At 37.6% G+C, this 25275-nt stretch overlaps 2 protein-coding genes across 10 annotated transcripts in view; one reads left to right on the forward strand and one right to left on the reverse strand.

Moving 5' to 3' along the window:
* Window positions 1-9041, forward strand: part of OXR1 (oxidation resistance 1) — a 457011-nt gene extending 447970 nt beyond the window's left edge. For all 9 annotated transcript variants that reach the window (XM_060115560.1, XM_060115558.1, XM_060115561.1 and 6 more), the window contains 3 exons: window positions 3406-3501; window positions 4925-4998; window positions 7145-9041. In XM_060115560.1, the coding sequence (XP_059971543.1) occupies window positions 3406-3501; window positions 4925-4998; window positions 7145-7280 (306 nt within the window). In that variant the 3' untranslated portion in view covers window positions 7281-9041. The remainder of the gene's footprint in view (window positions 1-3405; window positions 3502-4924; window positions 4999-7144) is intronic.
* Window positions 9042-15993: 6952 nt separating this feature from the next.
* ABRA (actin binding Rho activating protein) lies at window positions 15994-24814 on the reverse strand. Its single transcript, XM_060115728.1, has 2 exons — window positions 24138-24814; window positions 15994-16513 (listed from the first exon to the last, which is right to left on the reverse strand). Exons 1-2 carry the CDS (start codon window positions 24812-24814, stop codon window positions 15994-15996), a joined length of 1197 nt encoding a protein of 398 aa, XP_059971711.1.
* Between the last annotated feature and the right edge of the window lie 461 nt (window positions 24815-25275).

A 25275-nucleotide genomic window follows, 5' to 3' on the forward strand; every position in this document is an offset into this window, starting at 1 on the left:
TTCAGCACCCATGATAAAAACTCTCCAGAAAGTAGGCATAGAGGGAACTTACCTCAACATAATAAAGGCCATATATGACAAACCTACAGCCAATATTGTTCTCAGTGGTGAAAAACTGAAACCATTTCCACTAAGATCAGGAACAAGACAGGAACAAGACTCTCACCACTGTTATTCAGCAGAGTTTTGCAAGTTTTAGCCACAGCAATCAGAGAAGAAAAAGAAGTAAAAGGAATCCAAATTGGAAAAGAAGAAGTAAAGCTGTCACTGTTTGCAGATGACATGATACTATACGTAGAGAATCCTGAAGATGCTACCAGAAAACTACTAGAGCTAATCAATGAATTTGGTAAAGTAGCAGGATGCAAAATTAATGCACAGAAATCTCTGGCATTCCTATACACTAATGGTGAAAAATCTGAAAGAGAAATTAAGGAAGCACTCCCATTTACCATTGCAACAAAAAGAATAAAATACCTAGGAGTAAACCTACCTAATGAGACAAAAGACCTGTATGCAGAACACTGTAAGACACTGATGAGAGAAATTAAAGAAGATACAAATAGATGGAGAGATATACTTGTTCTTGGATTGGAAGAATCAACATTGTGAAAATGACTATACTCCCCAAAGCAATCTACAGATCTATTGCAATCCCTATCAAACTACCAATGGCATTTTTCACAGAACTAGAACAAAAAATGTCACAATTTGTATGGAAACACAAAACACCCCGAATAGCCAAAGCAATCTTGAGAAAGAAAAACAGAGCTGGAGGAATCAGACTCCCTGACTTCAGACTATACTACAGAGCTGCAGTAATCAAGACAGTATGGTAGTGGTAGAAAAACAGAAATATAGATCAGTGGAACAGGATAGAAAGCCCAGAGATAAACACACACACACGGTCACCTTATCTTTGATAAAGGAGGCAAGAATATACAATGGAGAAGAGACAGCCTCTTCAATAAGTGGTGCTGGGAAAACTGGACAGCTACATGTAAAAGAATGAAATTAGAACACTTCCTAACACCATACACAAAAATAAATTCAAAATGGATTGCAGACCTAAATGTAAGGCCATACAGTACAAAACTCTTAGAGGAAAACATAGGCAGAACACTCTATGACATAAATCACAGCAAGATCCTTTTTGACCCACCTCCTAGAGAAATGGAAATAAAAACACAAACAAATGGGACCTAATGAAACTTTTAAAAGCTTTTGCACAGCAAAGGAAAACATACACAAGACGAAAAGACAACTCTTATAATGGGAGAAAATATTTTTAAATGAAGCAACTGACAAAGGATTAAAAATTTACAAGCAGCTCATGCAGCTCAATATCAAAAAAAAAACCAACCCAATCCAAAAATGGGCAGAAGACCTAAACAGACGTTACTCCAAAGAAGATATACAGATTGCCAACAAACACATGAAAGGATGCTCAACATCACTAATCATTAGAGAAATGCAAATCAAAACTGCAAGGAGGTATCACCTGACACCAGTCAGAATGGCCATCATCAAAAAATCTGTAGACGATAATTGCTGGAGAGGGTGTGGAGAAAAGGGACCCCTCTTGCACTGTTGGTGGGAATGTAAATTGATACAGCCACTATGGAGAACCGTATGGAGGTTCCTTAAAAAACTAAAAATAGAACTACCATACGACCCAACAATACCACTCCTGGGCATATACCCTGAGAAAACCATAATTCAAAAAGAGACATGTACCAAAATGTTCACTGCAACTCTGTTTACAGTAGCCAGGTCATGGAAGCAACCTAAATGCCCATCGACAGATGAATGGATAAAGAAGATGTGGCACATATATACAATGGAATATTACTCAGCCATAAAAAGAAACAAAATTGAGTTATTTGTAGTGAAGTGGAGGGACCTAGAGACTGTCATACAGAGTGAAGTAAGTCAGAAAGAGAAAAACAAATACCGTATGCTAACACATATATATGGAATCTAAAAAAAAAAAATGGTTCTGAAGAACCTAGGGGCAGGACAGGAATAAAGATGCAGACGTAGAGAATGGACTTGAGGACACAGGGAGGGGGAAGGGTAAGCTGGGATGAAGTGAGAGTGGCATGGACATATATACACTACCAAATGTAAAATAGATAGATAGTGGGAAGGAGCTGCATAGCACAGGGAGATCAGCTCGGTGCTTTGTGACCACCTAGAGGGGTGGGATAGGGAGGGTGGGAGGGAGGGAGATGCAAGAGGGAGGAGATATGAGGATATATGTGTATGTATAGCTGATTCAATTTGTTATACAGCAGAAACTAACGCCGTTGTAAAGCAATTATACTTCAATAAAGATGTTTTTTTTTTTAAAAATAGCAAAAAAATAAATTAAATTTTCAAAATAAATAAAGATAATTGTGTGAGGATGAGACCAAGAACAAAGTCCCAGATAAGGAAGAGAAAGTTTGGTTATTCCTGAAACAGCAAGTTCATAAATGGGTAAAACACGCCTTTGCTATTGTCAGACCTAGTAGCTTCCTTTTGGGAGGTCGAGGTGGTGGTACAGTGTTTCTGGGGGTGCTGGTAATGTCCTGTTTCTAGGTCTGCATGAAGGTTAAATGGGACTTTGCTTTGTGATGATTCCAAATTGAGCTGTACGACTACATTTATATATATATATATATATATATATATATATATATATGTATATATGTATATATGTATATATACATACACACCTTACAATAAGAAAAGTCTATTTTAAAAATTGAGTCTGGAAGTAGAATATTAGGAGAGATAGTGACTGTAGAGATCATCGAACTCTACTTTGCCATTTCATGACCTGGAACCTTAGACCCACAACATTGAAATGACTTGTCCAGGCCTCTTGTTCATTTATTCATCCTTTTTTTAGGGTATCTACTGTGTGTCGTGTACTGTGTAAAGCCAAGGCATTACAGGACCAAACAATTCAGACTGAAATTCTGTCCTCGTGGAATTTAGTGTCTAATGAAGAGGAAACTGGCAAAGCTTTTTAGTAGTAGAATGTTTACCCATACTGAAGGGTTTTTGCTGTCGTAAGTGCTACAGTACCACAACAGCATGTTGTCCTCACTGTGTGTACATTGTCATGCTGAAATGTGGCTACCACTTTTTTAGATTATCTTTTTGTTACAATAGACATGTTTTTAGATTTCAAAACTAGGAAAAAACTGGTTTTTTCCCACTGAGAAACTGATATGCTTTGTACCTGACAATAATATGAATTGTGTGACAACTGGTCATGTTTCACTTTTTAAGTACAAGTAGACAAAACTACGCTAAATTAAACTTTTTGCATTTTACTTAAACATATATAATGGGGCAGTGCTTACCGAAAGAAATTAATAGTCATGTCATTGAACATGCCTTTTTTATCCTTAGGTTTTTGGTGCATTGGCATCTGAGCCATTTAAAGTAAGTGATGGCTTTTATGGTACTGGAGAGACCTTTGTTTTTACATTCTGTCCACAATTTGAGGTAAGAACAGTTATTCCAGTTATATTCAGTTTGTGAAGAGGTGGCATCTTGAACAGAACATTCACTTTGGAGTCCTGCATACTTGCATTTGACTCTCAATCTCTGCCTTTTACTAACTGATAACCAAGCACTTTTTTGACCATCGTGAGCTTCAGCTTTCCAGTGGTTAGAATGGAGATCATAAAATGTAACAAGGTTGTTTAAAAATTAAATGAGAATCATATATGTGTAATACTTGGCATGGTACCAGAAAGACATCATGGTCTCAGTAAGGAGTATACATCATTATTACTGTTTTGTTTATTAATTATCATTGTAAAATTTTTAGAAACTTTTAATGACCAAATAAGTTTAATGATGTCAATCTTGAAAACTTAAAAAACAAATTATTTGGGGTTAAATCAAAAGTGATTACCTGATTTCATTTTCTTTATTGTGACTTGACTACAATTAGATACATTCTAATGCCAATGAGATCTGAAATTTAATACATGAATTTTAGTGAATGTGTAACTCTGTTTAAAGCATTGAGTGCAATCTCAGAGTCTCTGGTACAGTCAGGTTCAACATGTCAGACAGTACCTAAGAGATGAAATTATAACCTTGAAAATAGGAATCAACACAGTTGGTTTTTTAAAAAATTTTCTTTAGGAACAGTTTCTATAATGAACAAAATAAGATTTGATAACATAGTAGGAACGAACTCTCTTAACAAATTTGGGTTTAAGTGGCTCACCAGATTAACTAGTGCTTTCCATTCCTTCCATAAAACATATCAACTGATGCCTACAGCTACCTGGAAGCTTGTAGTTGTTACAGATTTTTGAAGTTTCAGTTATACTTGTTTCCAATCCTTTTTTATGATGCTGTTTCTACCTAGTAACTAATAATGTAATTAAATAAATGTTGTATATCTATGAAAAAGTGAGTGCTAAAGTTTATTTTATTGAAAACTATAATGAGTACTTCAGAAAACTTTTATAAAGGTGAGGTGCTAGAAATTGATGTTGTATTAGGTTTAAGTAGAACTTCCATGATAGGTTAAAAATATTTAAGAATGTTAACATCTAGAAGTTTTACCCTTGAATTTCTCAAGTGTTTTTATGTTCACTCCTCTTTAAAGAAATTGAAACTGGAAAGCATAAACACATGCTATAGGCTTCTGTGAGAATAATGATAGGCAAATTCATACCCAAAGAAAAGACCTTGGCCCTATATCAAAATGTTAAAACATTATCAAATTAATGTATATTTATATTTGATGGTAAAATAAAAGTTAATGACTTCTACTCAGTTTTTAACTAATTTTCTACTTTCTTTAACTTTTCTCATTAACCATCGAACTCTTGTAGTCAGAAAAGAGAAATTCACATAGATAGTGATATTTTCATCTACATATTTAAAGCTTTTGTCATTTTTGTAGGTCTTTAAGTGGACAGGAGATAATATGTTTTTTATCAAAGGAGACATGGATTCACTAGCTTTTGGTGGTGGAGGGTAAGTCTCTTGAACATTTGACTGTGAGATTTTGAAAGAAACTTTAAAAATTCATTTGTGGGGCTTCCCTGGTGGCGCAGTGGTTGAGAGTCGGCCTGTTGATGCAGGGGACACGGGTTCGTGCCACGGTCCAGGAGGATCCCACATGCCACGGAGCGGCTGGGCCCGTGAGCCATGGCCGCTGAGCCTGCGCGTCCGGAGCCTGTGCTCCACAACGGGAGAGGCCACAACAGTGAGAGGCCCGCGTATCGCAAAAAAAAAAAAAAAAAAATTCATTTGTGTTATTTATAAAATCAGCTATCTTTGGAAAGTTTTGACATTAGAATCCTAATTTATATATTATGACTAAGAAAGTATAATATTTGCAAGAAGGTGCTTGAGTGTAGTATTTGAAACTCTTGGTAGAATATTACTCTCAAAATGCTGTTTAGTTGATTCATCACCCTTTTGATTAACCCTTTTGATTAAAACCCTTCTTTTAAAGTCTAGTGGCTTCTTGACAGTTGAAAGAGAAATACACTAATCCCTTATAACTTCTCAAATTTTCAAAAAACCATGGTGGTATGTTCTTTCTCTCAATTTATAAAAAAGGTCCAAAATTTTTCATGTTATTCTACCCTGGAGACTACTTGGATTGATATTTTAGACAATAGAAATCTGTTTTCCTGTTAAAAATGTTAGTGACCCACCCCCCAATATTTCAGGGCTTGTTTTCTTTTTTTTTTTTAACAGTATGAGTAATCAGCAGTTTGATTTGATTCTTTTGGCATAGCAAGCATTGTGAGGAACTTTGGTTTTTGTTCTGGTATTCCAACTTCATTTAGTCTTCATGGTGTTTGCGGGTAGCTTGCTCTACTGCCTCCTAGCCTAGACTTGTCAACTAGCCCTTAGCAAACACGACCTCCTTCATTTGTTATTTCTCTCTATCCTTCAGGATGAGAATAATGTATGCTAAATAATTCCCAAATTTATAGAAGTGTTATTTGTTTCCCACATTTGAGGATATATAATAATAATTCATTCAAGTCACAGAATCTTGTTAGCCTGAATATTCATCATCCTGAGTGATTCTAACAAATTCTCTTACAACTTCTCTGTAGATAGGTGTTTGGAAGACATGATTTCAGTGATTAAAAATTAACCATGGTTATGATAGCCTTCTCTGAAGGACATAACCAGGTAACTAAAAACCATGTTATTTTTAGTTGTTGGAATTAGCTTATAATGTTTATATGTTCCAATTACACCTTTTATATTTGGGGAGAAGGCAGAGTCATTTGGCCCTACTCCGATGGTGGTCTTACATGTGATTCAGTTAGCTCTCCAGGAAAGCCTCACAAGCAAGTGGCTTATAATTTCAAGCTGTTAAGGGTGCCTTCAGTCTTTGAAAGTAATGTACACAATGTCATTAGATATTTGCTGCAACTTAGTGTTAATGATGCAACATGATTCCAGCAAGCTGAACTAACCATTGGGTCAGTTGATAACAAATTAAGACAAGTTTACAGTCTTTGAAGGTGAGTACAGTCTCAGAAAATGGGAGCTATAAGGACTTGATATTCCAGAATTCCAAACAGGAGCCCCAATGAAATCAAAATCATGTGATGGACTGAATATAGGCTTTGGAGTCAGATAGACCTGATTCAAATTCCAGCTTCAACATAAATCACATGTGGGACCTTGAACAACTCAAGTCTAAAGTTTCCTCAGCTGTGAGTTAGAGATTGAACCCTTAACATTAACCACACATTTTATTTTAGATGATAGGGAGTTTTCATGTCTCTAAGAAACTCATGTTAAATATATTAAAACCAAACAGCAAAGAGAAATTCATAATACCAGGCAAAGAATAACAGAGTAGTACCTGCCTCAAAAGCTAATTCTATAATTTTAGAGGGTTCATCTTACTCCTTGATCTATATGTTAAGTGATTTTATAATGGGATATGAACAAAACAAAGTTGCCTTGTGCCACTTTGTGTGGAAAGGAGTAGGGAATGGTTTTGAAAAAAAGATTTTTAGAGTTGTTTAATATTGAAATGTCTCATTAAATTAATATTTTACAACCTCTGCAATTATTCTTTTACACCTTAGGGCATAAGTATTAAAAGATTTTTGTTAGAACTATTTTCTTCTATGTATTACAGGGGAGAATTTGCCCTGTGGCTTGATGGAGATCTCTACCACGGAAGAAGCCATTCTTGTAAAACATTTGGAAATCATACACTTTCTAAGAAGGAAGACTTCTTTATCCAAGACATTGAAATCTGGGCTTTTGAATGAATATAGTGCTCTCTCTCTTAGCAGGATAATGGCCCAAACCTGACATGGACAAACAAGCATTGTTTGGAAAGTTAAGAAGCAATACAATGTAACATGTAACTCATGCTTTAAAAATAGTTCATATCACCATTTCTTACAGCTATAATTTTGGAATTTATTTTTAAAATCATGTTTCTGTCCCAGAGGTCTTTAGGGTTAGACCGTGGCATGGGTCCCTGCAGTGTAACAGCTTAGGTTTTGTCAGAATTTTGGTAGCATTTTGATCATAGTGACCACCTCATCTATAATCCATGTTTTCTCAGTCTCCTAATAGGATGGTGCTCTTTTGTTGAACCTATTTTGGTTTATTATTTTTTAAACTATATTGATTGTTTTAGTAGAGTAGTCTAACCTGGGATATTGAGGGAATGAAGACTAGGTACTGCTGTATCTGTGAGGTTGGCACAGGTGACTTTTGGACATGCTCAGCTTAGTTATAAAGGAAAAAACACATGCCAAAACAATGCATACTTCATAGACCACTGAGTTCTAGTTTTAATTCACAGTACAACATTCTCTTTATTAATTTTGCCTGTATTCTCAATTTCATTTTAATAAAAATGAAATTTGAGGAGAATTCTGATTGTAATAGACCACAGTGCACATGATCTGCAGGTTTGGGCATATGCTTTCATTGTTGAATTATCTGATAAAGAGTTATAAAATGACAAAGGAGAATGAGAACTTGATGATTCTACTGAATTTAATATAACAAGCAAGAAAATATACTATTTACGTATTTGTAGCTTAGCAGGGCATTATCATAACTACAAAAACTAAGAAACAGATGCATATTTCGTCAACATATTGTGTTAGGTATACTGTTTTATAGTTCTGTTGTTTTAGCATTGTTGTACACCAACTCCCAAAATAAGGTTCCTATTCAAAAGAAAAAAAAACAAAAAGCCTTGTGATTTTTTTTGAGTGGTATATGTTATTAATCACCATTAGCATTTGCTGTTATAAAAGGGCAATGATTATAGTAGAATATTGTAACTCAGTAGACTTGTTGAATATGCAAACTTACTGTCAAGTGACCTCAAAAAAACAAAAAAGAAAAGATAAAATATATCAGTAGTTCTTATCCTCTTTTGTAGGAAACCAATAATAAGCCATTGTGGCAATAATTCATCAGTTAATTTCAAAGCTTCGTGTAATGCAAAAAAAATCCTGCCGTTATACATGTGACAGTGACCTTGTGCTGAAATTTCAGCTATTCCAGGTAAACATTGTATATTATCTTGTAAATTAATGTTTAAAGGTAGTTTTGTTCTTATAGAAAGTGTTGATTGCCAGGTTGCTTATAGCACTTTAAATTATTCTAAAAATGAAATTATAAGCCAAATATGTTGGCTTAAGTAGATTTAGTTGTATAGTACTTGGATATATTTAGATCTTTTGAAAGTTTAGATAATTATCTAAAGAAAGCATAATGCTAATGAAAAAGAAAATCTGATAATCTATTTAATATGCTATTGCCGAATATGAATAGAAATACAGGGCATCGTTTCCTTGTTTATGTAAAGCTCTCATTAAAAGTTACTAACAGTGTATAGATTAAATGTTTACAATATAGGGAACTGTAAATAAATATATCAGTTTTTTTCCCCCTTTGGTCTTCCACAGCAGTATTATTGTCTTTGTGGAGTTGACTTAATCATAAAAAAATCCTGTATTGGATTTCAATTACAATAAGGTCATAGTGGTGTATACCAAATAAAATTAAATACATAAATATAAATTTGAGTTTGGATTTATTGAATAATCAAGTTATTTTTATATTTAAGAAGTCTGATTAAATGTACTACTGTCTTTTATATGTGAAAAATGGTTCTAGGAGCTATGGTGGTGGTGTGGTGGTGGTAATAGTAATAATGATGGAAGGATGCATTCAGACAGAGGGAACAGCACAGTTTAAAAAATGGGGATGTACTTGGGTACTTGGCACATGAGGAAATGCAAGTCATTTGTTATTTTTAAATTGTGTCCCTGGTTTTCTTGGTGGGGAGTGCATAGCAAGGTAAGACTAATTTCATAAAGAGCTCTGTTGTTGTGCAGTGTCAACAAATTTAGATATTTTTAATCTCATAGGAGCGATTAAGAAAATTTGAGTGCAAGAATGTTATGATCAGATTTCCACTTTAGAAAGATGTCTGTGAAAAGTAGATTAGTAGAGAAACAAATTAGAGACGAGGAGACTAATAAGACTGTTGAAAAGGCCAGAGAGAAAATGTTGAGGTCTGAACAAGAATAGTAGCAATAGTGATAAGAAAGGAGGCATGGATTTGAAAGAGATTTAGGAATTAGGATTAACAAGATATGGTTATTAATTGGATGTCAGAAAGAGTTAAGGATAGCTCTCAGGTTTTTTTGTTAGGAATATATTATTCATCGAGATGGGTGATGTACAAAGAGTAGAAACAAGCAGCAGATAGTGAAGTTAGGTTAGTTGTGGACCTTATTATAGTATGATATGAGAAACTGGAGAACAGATTCGGGGCAGGGGGAATTAATATTCTATTCTGATAGATTAAAAAAATTTTTAATCAACAACATATAGGTAGATGTTGAAGCCATAACCTGTGGATGAGATGCCCTTGGAGATTATAGACTGAGTGAAAAGAGAATTCTTGAGATAGGTTTTGGGGGTATAGTAATATTAAGTGACAGGCAGAAGAAAAGGCTGTAAGCTTCCATCTCAAGCAGCTAGAAGAACAGTAACAAATTTAACCTAATGAAAATAGAAGGAAAACCGAAATAAAGATGTGAGCAAAAATCAATAAAAGTTAAAACAAGCATACAGAACAGAAAATCTGAGAATAATAAAATTGTAAACCTCCAGCAAGATTAAGAAAAAGACAAATCACTGTTAAGAATTTAAAGGGAGACATCACTGGAGCCATTGAACCTTAAAGAGATAAGATATTGTGAAGAACTTTGCATCAATAAATTTGACAATGTAAATGAAACAAAAATGTTTTGGAAAACAATTTATTAACAATCACCCAAGAAGAAATAAAAATTTTATATTAAAGAAACTGAATCTCTTAATTAAAAAAAAAAATCCTTCCCACAAAAAACTCAGGTCTGTATGCTTCCACTGGGTAATCCTTTTAAGTATTTAAGGAAAAATAAAGTATCAGTCTTACATGAACTCTTCCAGGGTACTGAGAAAAGGGAGAACTTATGTTATTGAGGCTAGTACCACCTTGATACCAAAACTTTATAATACTTACCAAAAAAATTACAGAACTGCATGGTATGAGCATAGATACAAAATCCTACATAAAATATTCACAAATCAAATTTAGCAATGTATAAAAGAATAATATATTACAACCAAATTGAGTTTATTCCAGGAAAGCAACAGTAGTTATTTTTAAATTGGTATTATTTTCCACATTTAAAGAAGAAGAATCCATGATCATCTCTACAGAAGCAAAAGAAGCATTTGATCAATTTCAGTGCCTGTTTATGATAAAAACTTAGCAAATTAGGAAAGAAGGGATCTTCCTCAATCTGATAAAAAATTATCCTTGAAAAATGTACAGGAAGCATCATCTTTAATGGTGAATTATTGAAAGTTTCCTCCCAGAAGTAGGAAACGTAACAATAATAACTGCTTTCACCACTTCTATTCAGCATTATGCTGGAAGTTCCAACCAGTTCAATAAAGCAAGGTAAAGAAAAGGCATAAGGACTGGGAAGAAAAGACTTTAAATGTCATTTGTATAGGACACAATTGTGGACATAGAAAATTCCAAAAAGATCAAACTATTGAAATCAGTTGATTTACCAAGGTCACTAAAGACAAGTTCAATATTTTAAAAAAAGTAAAAACCCTTCTTTTTATTCTTTCTAAACCAACAGTTAGAAAATGAAGCTTAAAATACTGTCATTTTGCAATACCATTGAAAAAATCAGATATATAACAAAAAGACATAAGTAGGAAGGATATACCATGCTCATGATATGAAGACAAAATTGAAAGATGTCAGTTCTCTAAAATCAATCTGTATTGGCAGGGAAAATCTCAGCCAGGTTTATTTGTGGAAATTAAGCTGGTCTATAATTTATATGGAAATGTAAAGGCAAAGAACAGCTGAGGCAACAGTGAAGAATGAGGCTGTGGTCTTAAATACTAGATGATCAGGATCTATTAAAAAGTTGTTTAAAACAATGTGGTATTGGTCAAAGGATGTACAAAAGAATGGATTAAAGTCAAGAGTCTAGAAACAGACTGATTTCTTTAAAAGATAATGCTGCTGCTTAGTGGAGAGAATGGTCTTTTCAATAAATGATGCTGTATTAATTGGATATCTGTATGGGACAAAAAATCTTGACCCATCTCATACCACATACAAAAATTAATTACAGATTGTAGATCTAAATGTTAAAGGTAAAAAAATAATGCTATAGGAGAATATCATCATGACTTTAGGATACACATACATTGGACAGAAAAGGAAAAGGAAAGGAAAAAAATGGTAAATTATACTACATTAAAATTTTAAGAGCTTTTCATCAAAAGACATCATTAAAAATGAAAAGGCAACCAACAGAGTAGAAGGTTTTGTAATACACAGATCTAATGAAGGTCTCATATACACAATATACAAATGACTACGACTCAAAAGACGAAAAAGGCAGAAGACTTTGGCAATTCCTAAAAGTATTAAAACAGCCAATAAGCGCTGTTTTAAAAAGGAATGTGAAGTGGAATAACTTTGGAAAACATTTTTTGGCGGTATTCTACTAAAGCTCAATTTGGCCAGCAAATTTCATTCCTTGCTATGTACCCAACAGTAATTGTGTATATTTGTTTACCAAAATATATGTACTAGAGTGTTTACAAAAGAGCTATTTGCTTTCTTTCTCCTCTCCTGACCATCGCCCTGCTCCCTCCATACATTCACCCATTCACCTGTTTTACTGAGTCTAATTTACTGCTTCCTCTGGCTTGTTCCTGGAAGTAATCAAGCACGTGGGCACTGTTCACTAGCAGAGTCTCGGTTCTTACAGCCCTCTGGTAAGGCGCACTGGTTTTCAAACCAGCTAAAGGGGCTCATCTTCCCAGTGTCGGACTCCAGGTCTGGGGGTGCCCAATATGTGTCTCGAGCCCCTCACTCCCCGGGCAGGATCCCCAAGCTTGTGATATATCCCCCGCCTCTTTGTGTTCCCTGCTCAGGGCGCAGGCCCTGATCTGACAGCTTCTCCTCCCTTCCTACCTGGCTCTGTGTGAATCTTTCTTTAGAGCCTTCATTGTAGAATAGCCTTTCTGCCAGTCTTCAGTTTGTTTTCAGTGAGAATTGCTCCACGTGAAGTTGTACTTTTGATGTGTTCCTGGGGTGAGGTGAGCTCAGCATTCTCCTGCTCTCTGCCATCTTAATCTCCCCTGCAACCTTTTCCTTACTTTTTTCAGAGCTGCATCCATGTGTATGTACCATGCTTTTTTCAGCCATTTTCCTATGTGTATTAGGTTATTGCATTATTTTACAATTAAAAATAGTACACTATGTTATGCATATGTATTTTCATATTGTTTGAGTTGTATCTTAAAAGGAAATTTGGGGATTGGAATTTATTGGTCAAAAAGTAAACGCAATGTGATTTTGTTAGATACAGGGGTGCCCCCCAAATCTGGGCATACAGTGCCATGAGATCATCCTTGCTGGGATGATATTGAACCACAGCACTCTGAAAACCTCTAGGCCAAGAAGTTAGGTCATACGGCGCATTTATGCATTAAATACTTCTGCAGACATTGTGTTCTTACTGTGCATCGAGAAACATCCTCGGTACTGGGAATGAAAATGCATATTCTAGGAGGCATCTGCGTTAAGAGGCCACTTTAACATGGGCCAGGTGGTTCCCTGCTTCTGTAATCCCTGAAAATAGTGACAATAAAGTACAGCGATACTGTCTCTAGCATGAGTTCCCATTGAAACGAAATTCTACTTTATTATTATTCCCATATCATGTGAAAAACAGTACCTAATATATCTGTTGGTAGTATTTAAAAGGGGGGGGGGCTTCCCCGGTGGAGCAGTGGTTAAGAATCCGCCTGCCAATGCAGGGGACACGGGTTCAAGCCCTGGTCTGGGAAGATCCCACATCCCATGGAGCAGCTAAGCCCGTGCACCACAACTACTAAGCCTGTGCTCTAGAGCCCACAAGCCACAACTGCTGAACCTGCGTTCCACAACTACTGAAGCCCGTGCACCTAGAGCCTGTGCTCCTCAACAAGAGAAGCCACCGCAATGAGAAGCCCACGCACCACAACAAAGAACAGCCCCTGCTCACCACAGCTAGAGAAAGCCCGCGTACAGCAACGAAGACCCAACGCAGCCAAAAATAACTAAATAAATTTATTTAAAAATATATATATCAAAAATAAAAATTCATTGAAAAAAAGGAATTTGGGGAAGGAAAGTAAAAGCAGAAGTAAAAATATAGGTGCAGCCTCATTTTCCAACACAGTGTTGGCGAGAAAGAAAATCTGAGTGTAGACTTCCCTCCTGTTGATGTAAGTGGGCAAAGTGATAAGAAGGTGAACGTGGGAATCAGGAAGTCATAAAACTTCAAGTTAAAGAAATTAAAAGGCATCAAACATTTGGAGGCCCCTACAGAAAAGGTTAAAAAAACAAAAATGTACCTTTCAGTAACCCCAAGCTCTTTAAACATCTGATTGAAAGTTTGGGAAAAAAATCCTGAAGATTTGGAAACCAACTGTACACTTAGCCGTTACTGGGAATTTAGAATCGCCAAAAGTAAAGTGCTATTGATAGTATATTTACTTTATATAGAATTATTTCATATGTTATTTAGTGACTATGAAAATATGAGGAGTTTCATTAACATGTTTGCCACCTGAGTTCTACTCATCTTTTTTTGTCTAAAAGCCTTAAGGTTTTCAACCATGGATTTTTCCTGTCATGGAGTTTTTTTAAGATAAAAATCTGTCATATAGCAGGCATTTTCCTCTAAGAAAACTTTCTGATTTTACAGTCACACCTTATTCAGAAGAGTGTTAATGTAAGCTCTCTGAGAAGAAGACTTTTAAATTCCATCCTCAATTTCAGACAAACTGAACTTTGAATGATCTGCATCGATGCTTGCATAAACTGTTACTGTCCAGAGTTGAATATGTGCTCTTTGTCTAAATATTCCACTGATTCTAGAAGTAACCCGAGTTACACTCTATAATTTTGTATTTCAAACACCAGAAAGTGGTATTGTGGAATATAACTTCAAAATAGTAATATAAAAACAAGAACATAAAATACAAGAAAGTATCTTTTATTCTTGTGCCATGTTTTTAAATTTTGACATAGGTTTCACTGTTGTGATAAAAGTATACATCTTATATGAAATCCTACTTAGAAATATTAGTCATTAATTTGTAATTTAACAAATCTATTATGGAAACAAAAATGTATAAACCTTCTTTAAGAAGATTTTTGGAACTTTCAGTTTGAAAAAGAATCATACATGAAAACAAGGATAACTCTTATGGTAGTTTAATCCATGCTTTATATTAAACCTAACGCCTAACAATTATGAGCGTCTATTACTTTGAGGTATTGTGCTTTGACATTAATTTCTGTATCTAACACCAAAGTGCTATAATATCATTTAGTAACTTCCATTGAATTCTGTAAGAATTGTAATCTCACAATTTTTATTCAGTTTGTTTTTAAAATTATACAAGGCACATTAAATCTAATTGAGAACAATTGACAAGTAACAGATTAGTGCCAAATAAATGTGTCTGTCATCATTAAGCTATACTTTTTTCACTTTGGCAGGACTCATATTGCTGCTTTAGGACTTTCAGATATTTCAAAAAATTTGTTACAGCATGAAGTAAATTAAAATGTCTCAAGTCTGTTTCTGATCTACCCATGATTCTATCAGATTCTTCTACACTCAACATTCCAATTCATTGTAGCATTTTCTGTATTTCTACTTCAAACAGCATGACTCACTAAGGTTTTGAGAAAAAATAAAACTTCCCCAAGAAGTCCTGCAAAGGCAGGTAAGTCTAAATGTCTTACCTTTGCTCTGCTTTCATAGGGAAAGTGAACAAAACCCGCCTTCTCTGCTGGCTCTAAGACCACCAGCAATGTCTTTTTATGTGATTTGTGCAAATCACATCAGAGAAGGGTAGCTAATTTCTGTTGGAAACCTATTAAATTCAAAGTCCACAGAGAAATTTCAGCATCTTATTTGAATACAACTTTTTATTTGTGTGCTTATTTTGTGTGCTTGTTTTTTAAGGGATAAAAATAATGGTACAAAGTCAAGCTTCCTAGAAAATTTTAAAATTAGTTTTGCCAAACTTGCTGGATTTTTTTTTTCCCGAACAATGACACATTGTAATATGTTTTGCTGATATTTCCCTGAAGTCAGCATTTTTCTTAGATATAATTGTTTATTTAAAGAGTTATAGTAGTTTTGCAAAGAATAGCCAAACATTTTTGCCTAAAAGGGTAAATGGAATTTCAAATATTTATACTATTGTATACGAATAGTCCTCGATGTGCTTTCTGAAATGCTTTGTGTGTGCTTAAATAGAGTGCCAAAAGAGTCAATCATGTAAAAATTGTTTAATATTTACCAACTTATTACAGAGCAGTTTGCATTTTACTTTTCACTACATCCGCATTTAGCATTAAGACAAGAGTGGGTCAAGTTTGGTTCGTGCAGTTGAAGGTTCACTCAGTAGAGTAATCACAACGTGGTCATCTCGGCCTTGCCATAACATCTCTCCTTCGAAGTCAACCAGTCCACGCTTCCTGGCACGCATGAGAATGCCCACAACTTTATCTGAAATACGAACGTATCTGTCAAAGAGATCTCCAAAAGTAACCTGGATCTTGCCGTCCCGTCTGTGGTGAGCCATCGTTCGGATGATGAAACACATGTCCATGATTTCTCTGTAGATGTGCTCCTCGGCTCTCTTGGCCCTTTCGGCAGTTTTGGTTCCTTCCTTGGGACGGCCGTAGCCTTCATCTCCTTTGTGCAGGCAGGTGGACATGGCCAACTCATAATCAAACTCTTCACTGAAAGGATTGAGCTTCTGAGATTGTCTGTGTTCATCAGCCCAGTGTTGCCATCTTTCTTTCAGGTTGCCCACTTGGCTGTATTTTTGCTGGACTTTGCAGTTGAGTTTCTCTGTGAATCTATTTGCCCTAAAAGAGAGAGAGAGGATGAAGAATCAAAATATTGATATTTTAACACCCAAGTGTTGCTTTCTGTTTGTACTTCTTGTACATATGCATCTTAATGTAACTCTATAATTGTTTCATTATCAAAGAAATACGAACAATTCAAAAAAATAAGAAGAAAGAAGAAAAGTCATATACAAGGCCACCATTGTTCTTAGTTTGAGGTCTCTCCTTCTAGATTATTTTCTCTCTAAATAACAGTAATGTTTTAAGCTCCGTAAAATAATCATATTAAACTATTTCAAGAAAAAAGCTTCCTTACACAAATGTAATGCAAATATGTGTATCTTTTTTTTAAAGAAGATGTTGGGGGTAAGAGTTTATTAATTATTTATTTTTGCTGTGTTGGGTCTTCGTTTCTGTGTGAGGGCTTTCTCTAGTTGTGGAAAGCAGGGGCCGCTCTTCATCGCGGTGCGCGGGCCTCTCACTATCGCGGCCTCTCTTGTTGCAGAGCACAGGCTCCAGACGCGCAGGCTCAGTAGTTGTGGCTCACGGGCCTAGTTGCTCCGTGACATGTGGGATCCTCCCAGACCAGGGCTCGAACCCGTGTCACCTGCATTAGCAGGCAGATTCTCAACCACTGCACCACCAGGGAAGCCCCAAATATGTGTATCTTAAAGTTGCATATTAGTAACATTTAGAACTGGACTCGAATGAGTGTATTAAGAGAATCCACTTTACATAGGACATCAAGAAACAGTTATTTGCCCAAAATAAGCCTTATATCAGCACACATACTCTAATATTCACTCATGTATAGATTTTTATATATGGATTTTTTTTTTTGGCTGCACTGCACAACATACGGATCTTTCCCCAACTTGGGATGGAACCCGTGCCCCCTGCAGTGGAAGTGCAGAGTCTTAAGCACTGGACCGCCAGGGAAGTCCCTATATATGGATCTTTAATGAAGCATATCTATACTAGTATCTATGATGTGCCACAAATTTTGAAAAATCAAGCTGTATATATAGGAGACACCAGCTAGCAATAGTAATATTTATTGAACACAGTGTGCTGGCATTCTTCTAAACACTTTCTACTAATATTTCCACAACCATTTCATGAGATAGGTAGTTAATCTCACCTCACAGATGAGGAAACTGAGGCCAGAGGGGTTAAGTAACTTGGCTTAAAGTCACAAAGCTGTTAAGTGATGGAGCTGGGACTTGCACCAAAGTTAAGCCGGCTCCAGAGCCTGTGTATAACTTCTGTGAAATGCTGCCCTAACCCAGCGGAAGAGGCAGGATTCAAACCCAAACTGTCTTAGGCAGAGTCAGTGCTCTTCCCTCTCCGATGGTGCCACTCAGCCTGCCAGGACAGTTATGTGGATGAGCTGTGTCTCAAATGTGTGTGTCTGCCCTTGCAGTTTGGAATGCATTTCTTATTAAAACAAAACAAAAGCCAGCATTGGAAAGTGTAGACCAATAATGTCATGAGGATGCAGATCTAATTTTAAAATGGCAAAATTTGTCTTTAACAGCCTTTCCTGTCATTTCCGTATCGCCAATCTCCTAGACTTTTTTTCGAGGTCTCTGCCTTCATGAGTAAAGCATGAACTCTTGGACTACCTAAAAGTCAGAAATTTGTATTCTTCATCCGTACAAGTGACTCACCATCCTTCTCCCCAGCTCCGAGTGGCTTCATGTGTGGAAGCATTGGAAGTGGGAGGTGTAGAGCAGGATTGAATTTGCTTATGGCAACGGCATGCCCGAACGCAGTAGCCCCTGCTATCTGAACTCTCACCATTTGCTGTTCAAAACCCAGGAACGGGTCAGATGTGAGTCTTCCTCACTATCCAAACTCACTTCCTGCAGTCTGGTCATTCAGATGCAGGAGGCTAACACTGGATAGAGAGGCAAGCATACTTGCATCAGCATTGTTTTCTTCGAAGAGGAAGGACATCCAGTAGATGGCGACCTTTCACTAATTCCCGTGGTTTGTGTCCTACACTTGCTGCATTGTTTCACTACTGCAGGAGAGTTCAAACTACGAGTACATTGCTGAATATAACAGTGCTATTCTTTGTAACGACACGGACAAAAGTATATGACAAAGTTAATTGGTAAAAAGCAGCATACAAAAACTGTTTACACAATTATCACAACTTAAAAAAATCATGCATGTGTGGAAAAGTGCTTGGAGCTACAGCCCTGAAGTGGAATGCATTTCTCTCAACCCTGCTGGTCCTCGTCTTCATCTGCATCTCAATAGACTGACCCTGTTCAGCTGCATAGATTATGGGCTGCTTGATCTCATGATCAAAGGAGAGGAAACACCTAGTGCCCTTGGAATGATGGCAATCCATGGCAGACATAGTCTTCAATAACAAGCCCAGGGTCATCCTGGCAAAACCCAAAGCTCAGCCTCATTTGAGGCTGGAACATCTTGCTGGAGAAGCGACTTGGAACATCTTGCTGGAGAAGCGACTTGGAACATCTCAGAAGAAAGAGAAAAGAATAGCATGATTTATTAACTCATACTTTTTGTCTCCTGAGCACCACCTGTGGTTCTGTCCTATAGTATAATACATCCTCCCTTTAAGGAGCTTCTGGGCACTTTGACATTCCTTCCATCCTCTATTAAAGTATTTATGACAACTACTGTGTGCCAGACACTCTTAGGTACTAGTTGAATACTCAATAATGAAAAAAGAATGACGAATAACCACTAAAAGACATTCATGAAAATCATCAGAGTAAACCAAATTTGAGTATGTATGGTACAATTCTAACCATGTAAAATGTGTATACACCAGGCTGAAGAAATCAAGAGCATGTGCACAATTGAAAATAATTATATTGGTATCTAGATGACAGTTGATTTTTTTTTTCTTTTCCAAAATTCTCTTTCATGCTGGTATTACAGTTGACCCTTGAACAACACAGGCTTGAACTGCACAGGTCCACTTATACATGGATTTTTTTTTTTTTTTTTAGTAAATACTACAAGATACTCATCGGGTTGTTCAAGGGAACAATGGTGGGGAAGGAGTTCTGATCTTTCAAGCACTTGAAAATCCGAGTATAACTCTACTCTTATACTGTATCCATGGTTCCACCTCCATAGATTCAACCAACCATGGATTGTGTAATACTGTTGCAAGCATTTATTTGAAAAATCCGCTTATAAATGGACCCACACAGTTCAAACCCATGTTGTTTTGCGTCAACTGTATTGATTTTAAAATTTACAAGAAGCAGAAAAATATTCAAATTATCATCCAGAGGTAATTTGTTTAAACTGTATGTTTATATGGGTCTCTCATTCATTGATGTAGTATTTTTTCTTCTAATTTTAATTAGGAACTTAAATTCCCTGAGTGTTGACACTCTATGTCATTTGGGATAAGGGTTGGGGTTGGTGAGGTAATAACTCTGTGAAGAAGAGAAACATCTAAAAAAGCACCTACTAAATCTTAATTTCCATTTGTTATATGGCCAAACTGTAATTCTCAGTAATAAGAGAAAAGGAAAGCAAAAGAATTGATCCTATTAGCAAGAATTAGAAAATAGACAAGGTTGTTTTAAAGAAGTACTAGAAGAAAATATATCTTAATGAGTATTTAATTTTCTCTATCTTATAAACGTTCTATATTGTCTTAGTATTTCCAGTTTTTTAAAAGTATGGAAGTTTCAGGTTTAAATCAGGATTAGAAAGTCTTATACCCTGAGTATCCTCCTGATCAATGAACGTAAGACTTAATATATCAGCTTGTCCTGTTTTTCTAAATTTCAAGTACAAATGTGAATAATAGTTTAGATTGAGCTTTAGAAAGACACTCTCATATACATTTATAGAAGCAAAGCGATATTCAAAGACTGGCACCACATCCATATCTTAGGCTAGAACACTTCTCTGTCAGTAAACTGAAGAACTTCTGCCACCCTTTCCAACTTCTCAGGGAAGTTCTGGAGAGAATCTGCTCCTCTGTCCACTGGTTTGCTTGCCCTTCACCACAGGAAGTATAGCCAATTTGGTTAATGGGAGATTGATATCTGCAGGGTCACACTTATCAGAAGCAGGGTGACTGAATTCAAACCTGTGCTCTCCTTTCTGTTATCAGCCAGGTTTGGGAGCCAAGCCTGTGCTTCTCCTTGCAGTTTGGCAGCTGTCCTCAGAGTCCATAGAAAGGGTTCCAAGCTCGAGAATTGGGGTCAAATATTAGATAGCCATACTTTCCCCTTCATTTCTAGCAAATATCTTCAATATAGTTGTACCAAAACACTACAGTTTGGGAGTTATTGGGATTCCACTAATTAAGCTGATGCTTTGATCTCCATGTGATTTCTTGAGTCCGTTCTGTCCTCAGAGAATCAGTCTAACAGTGGTTAAGAATGCAAGCTCTGGCATCAGCCTTCCCAGTGTCATCACTTACTAGCTCTGTGGCTTGTATACATCTCTGTGCTCAGTTCCCTTTTCTATAAAACGCTCAACCATTAGTATTTTTGCCAAACAGAACTTGGAGGAGAGGATGGATGAGTGATTGTCATTTCAATATTGCATCATTACTGTGTGGGAGATAAAATTTCCTTTGTCTAAAGGAGCTGGACCAAACAAGTCACATAGCTATACAATTAAAAGACTGAATATTTTAAAAATAAAGCATAAAATAGAAATCATTTTCATAGTAAAGCCCCAGGTAGTAAAACTCTACTGGTGAAGAATATTTCTACTTTCTACCAAACCTGACTTGTCTCTGTTATCCATAGAACATCTTAACCACCAAGACAACTTTTTTTCTACTTAAATATTCGTGACACATAATTTTCTCCCTGTTAGTGGATATGGGGAAAGAATGGTGCTTAGAATTAAAAATAAATGAACAAAACCCCCTTTCACATAGGCTTCCTCAATAATGCCACATTCATTTCTCAAGCAGTACGTGAGAGTCCCATCAGGTAAAAAGTCCCATTGGGCTTCTGCTGAAGCTTCCTGAGCATAGCTAGGATTACTGCTGACATTCAGAGCTGCTGTTGCTGCGTACAACATTCTGGTACCCTACGTATTCTAAGACCAAGGGAAAGGAGCCAAAGAAGGAAGGAAGGGATTTCATTCCCATTCTCCTCCCCAAACCCTGAGAGCCAATCTCCTAGCATCTCGTAGTGTTAGGATCACCAGGTCTGGCCCCTTGCATTATAATGAGTACAACTTATTAAGTAGCTTTCCTGGGTCTGTTGCTTTACATAATTAATACCAAAATAACTCTGGATTATCACATCTATTTTTTTCAGATGAGTACAGAGAAACTTAGGATTTGCCAGAGTGACCATGATTCAAATCTGTCTCTCATTCAAAGGTATCTCTCTATCACACTAAGAAGGTGTCCAGGTACATGTCTGTTTGGGGGAACCAACAGAAGGGTCCGGTATGCAAGTTCTCACTTCCAGGTGAGACAGTTTAGAGTAGTGGTCAAGAGGGTGGGCTCTGGATCCAGAGTGCCTGGGTTCAAACCCCATGGGCTGTACAATCTTATACAAATTCCCTAATACTTCTTTGTCTCATGTTCCCATCTATCCAATGAGGCTAATGACTGTGCCTACATGAGAATGTTTTGAGGATTAAATGAATAAATACTTAGACAAGTGCCAAAGAAGAGTACATGCCTTGGAGATTGGTCCCAGCTGTCACCTCCCTACTTCTGGCCAATTCAAAACATGCTGACAGGAAGATCGTCATTGTGCCACCCTTAGTCTTTATTCCATTGGGTTTATTCTGTTCCATTGTTTCCTTTTGTAGCACACACACCCCGCCCCAAATTCACAAGGCCAAAACTTAGACTATGGTTCCATATGGTCTGGTAGAATAGTGATTTCTGATTATGAATTCCTATGTGAATGTAAGTAGAGCACAAATCTAGATCTCTGAATGCATCCTCAAGGCGCTGCATGAGAAGTAGCATCATGTCTGGTTTCAAAGCATTACATTTGGAGACAGGCATACACATCTGAGGTCACTAACTTGCTGAGTGAAATTTCCCTCTGAGCTTCAGTGCTCTCATCCCTAAAATGGGATATTACCTTCCTCACTGTGAGAGTTCTAAGGACAAAGCACGTAAAATACCCATAGCACACGCTAAATGCATGCGGAATTATGATTATCTTAGTTTGCCATTTCATTTTTCTTGAAAGCTTTCAATATAATAGTGCTAATTCTTTCAAAACATCGTTAAAGTCACAAACTGTGACAGCTTTTTGTCAAATAAGGTAACCAGTTTTGTCCTTTCTATTTCATAAAAGTTGAAAAACACACCTACACATCTAACCGTTCCCAGAAGGAGTCAGTTTATAAACATTCGCCACGTCTGAGACTTTTCCTGCATTCTGATATCCTGTGGTTGTTGAGTGAGAAATCCTGACTTTCTGTTATGTGGAGGCAGTTACTGTCTTGAAACAAAACATGCGTTTCTTGTCAGACAAAAGTATCAGTTTGAGTCAGTGTGTGTGTGTGTGTGTGTGCGTGCATTTAATTGTTTTCGGATTGTGATATTTTAATTACCTAGCTTTAAGAGCATTTCTGTCTTTGTTTATAAGCAGAACAAAGTTTTCTGAAAGTTTGAAAAATTGCTAAATAATAAAATCTATACGAGCAGTAATAACTTTCATATAGTGAGCTTATGTGCAGGCACTGTGCTAAGTTCTCACCTCGTGCCAGTACAACAGAATTTATTCCAAAAGGTTACTGTTGCCATTGTTTTACAAAGGAGGAAATGGGTTTAGAAGAATAAGCAGGTTTTTTTTTTTTTTTGTGGTGAGAGCATTTAAGAGATATTCTCTTAGCAACTTTCAAGTGCATAATACAGTATTGTTAACTATAGTCAGGGCAGAGCTGGAATTTGAACTTGGGTCTGTCTGACTTCAGAGCCTGCTTTCACATTAGACAGCAGCTTCCTACCTGTATACAGGCTCACAGAAATCTGTGTTCCAGGGGCATTATTTGGGTAGATGTGTCTCTTGAAAATATTGTAGACTGATTTTGGACAAGGGAAAGGTTTCTCCACTCAGTCTACCAGCAAATACTTGTCTCTGCAGAAAAATAAGCCAATTTGTTACTCATTATAGAATTGACTTAAAAAATTTACCCAAAGCAGATACCCCTCTCCGGTGGCTTCATCTTTGTTGTGGCTAAACCTGGAGTGTTCAAAACAGAAAGGAGAGGGCTTCCCTGGTGGCGCAGTGGTTGAGAGTCCGCCTGCCGATGCAGGGAACACAGGTTCGTGCCCCGGTCCGGGAGGATCCCGCATGCCGCGGAGCGGCTGGGCCCGTGGGCCATGGCCGCTGGGCCTGCGCGTCCGGAGCCTGTGCTCCGCGATGGGAGAGGCCACAGCAGTGAGAGGCCCGCGTACCACAAAAAAAAAAAAAAAACAGAAAGGAGAAACCAAATAGTGCAGGCCCCTGGCCCAAAGGTCCATGACTGAGCTTGGTACTGCCCTCTTAGCCCAGGGGCGTGCCTTTCCCCGGATCTTGCTGCCTGCCCGATCTGTGAGATTCTTACTCTGACTTTGGTAGTCCTTCCCTGCTCTCTGGGATTCCCCCAGCTGCCTGGGGCTCAAGAGCGGGATAAGGAGTTGGGAAATGCATTTACTTACTGGAAGGGCAAAGGGCGTTTGATTCTGGCAGCGGCCACCCGCTCTCCATCCTGCTCCAGCCTCCCCTCCATCTCCCCTCCGTAGCCGCTGTCCTCTGTGTCTACGCTGCTGCTCCTGCACTTAGGCCCTTCCTGTTCCACCTGTCCCATCTCTTTCCAGCCTTCGGTCAGCTCAGATACCAGGCTGGCACATTTTCTCCTCCTCGTCGGGGAGCCATGGTCGCAGAGGATTCTGTCCATTTCACTCTCTGGCTGCCCAGCTTCAGGCGTGTCCTCATCCTTCTCGAATCTGTGGCTGAGGTGGCCCACATCCCCTCCTCTCTCGTAAGCCTTGCTGACAACTGTTTTGGTCACCTCTTTCCTTTTGATCTGAGACACCTCGGTGGCTTCCTCTGAGCTTGGTCCATCTCCATGTCCCTCTGGCTTTGGGGAGGAAGACTTTGGGGCACTCTGAGCTTTCCGGTGGGTGGTAGAGTGGATCACTGGTCCAGAAGCTTGGGATGGGTTCTGGGTCCCTCCTGGCATCCAGCCTGTGGGCTCCTGGGCCTGCCTGATGCTGTTCTCATTGGCCCACTGCTGCCAACCTCGGGCCAAGCTGATAACCAGGGTGGCTGTGCGTACCTTCCGGATGGCACTCTTGGCTGGCCCCTCCTCCCTTTCCTTTTCCCCCGGAGCCATGCTACCTTTCTCTTCTCTGCTGCCAGCCTGGGCACTGGCTAAAATGAGTGTGGGCCGGTGGAGGGCTTGGGATTTAAATAGAAGTGGGATGTGGGGTGAGAAGAGAATTTGGTGACGGTGGAAGCTATGTTAAGCACTTCTTGCCAAGATGCAGTGCCTTCCCTGTGATGGTGTGCTTTTTTTAAACCCTGACAGCTCCAGTTTCATCAGAGCAGAGGGACATCTCTGTTGGTAAAGGACAGTGATAGGATCACGCCCTTTCTTCTCCAAGTGCCAGAGTGGAAATTACTAGGTCCTATCATGTGCTCAGCCTTAGGTTTTTCCTGACCTTAAAATATGGTCCTACCATTTATAGGAGCATAAAATACATGCACAAGTTGTGCTGGGAACATTCTAGGCTTGTTTCCATTGAAACCTCAACAGCTTTCAATATAGCTCTTAGTTAGTCCCCATTTTATAGC

The sequence above is a fragment of the Mesoplodon densirostris genome, chromosome 13 (genome assembly GCF_025265405.1).
Source record: "Mesoplodon densirostris isolate mMesDen1 chromosome 13, mMesDen1 primary haplotype, whole genome shotgun sequence".
NCBI lineage: Eukaryota > Metazoa > Chordata > Mammalia > Artiodactyla > Ziphiidae > Mesoplodon > Mesoplodon densirostris.

Excerpts from the sequence above, each read along its gene's own strand:
- ABRA (XM_060115728.1), bottom strand. The coding sequence starts at position 24,814 with ATGGCTCCGGGGGAAAAGGAAAGGGAGGAGGGGCCAGCCAAGAGTGCC. Across the intron at positions 16,514-24,137 it reads AAACGCCCTTTGCCCTTCCA|GGCAAATAGATTCACAGAGA; the intron begins GTAAGTAAATGC and ends TCTCTCTTTTAG.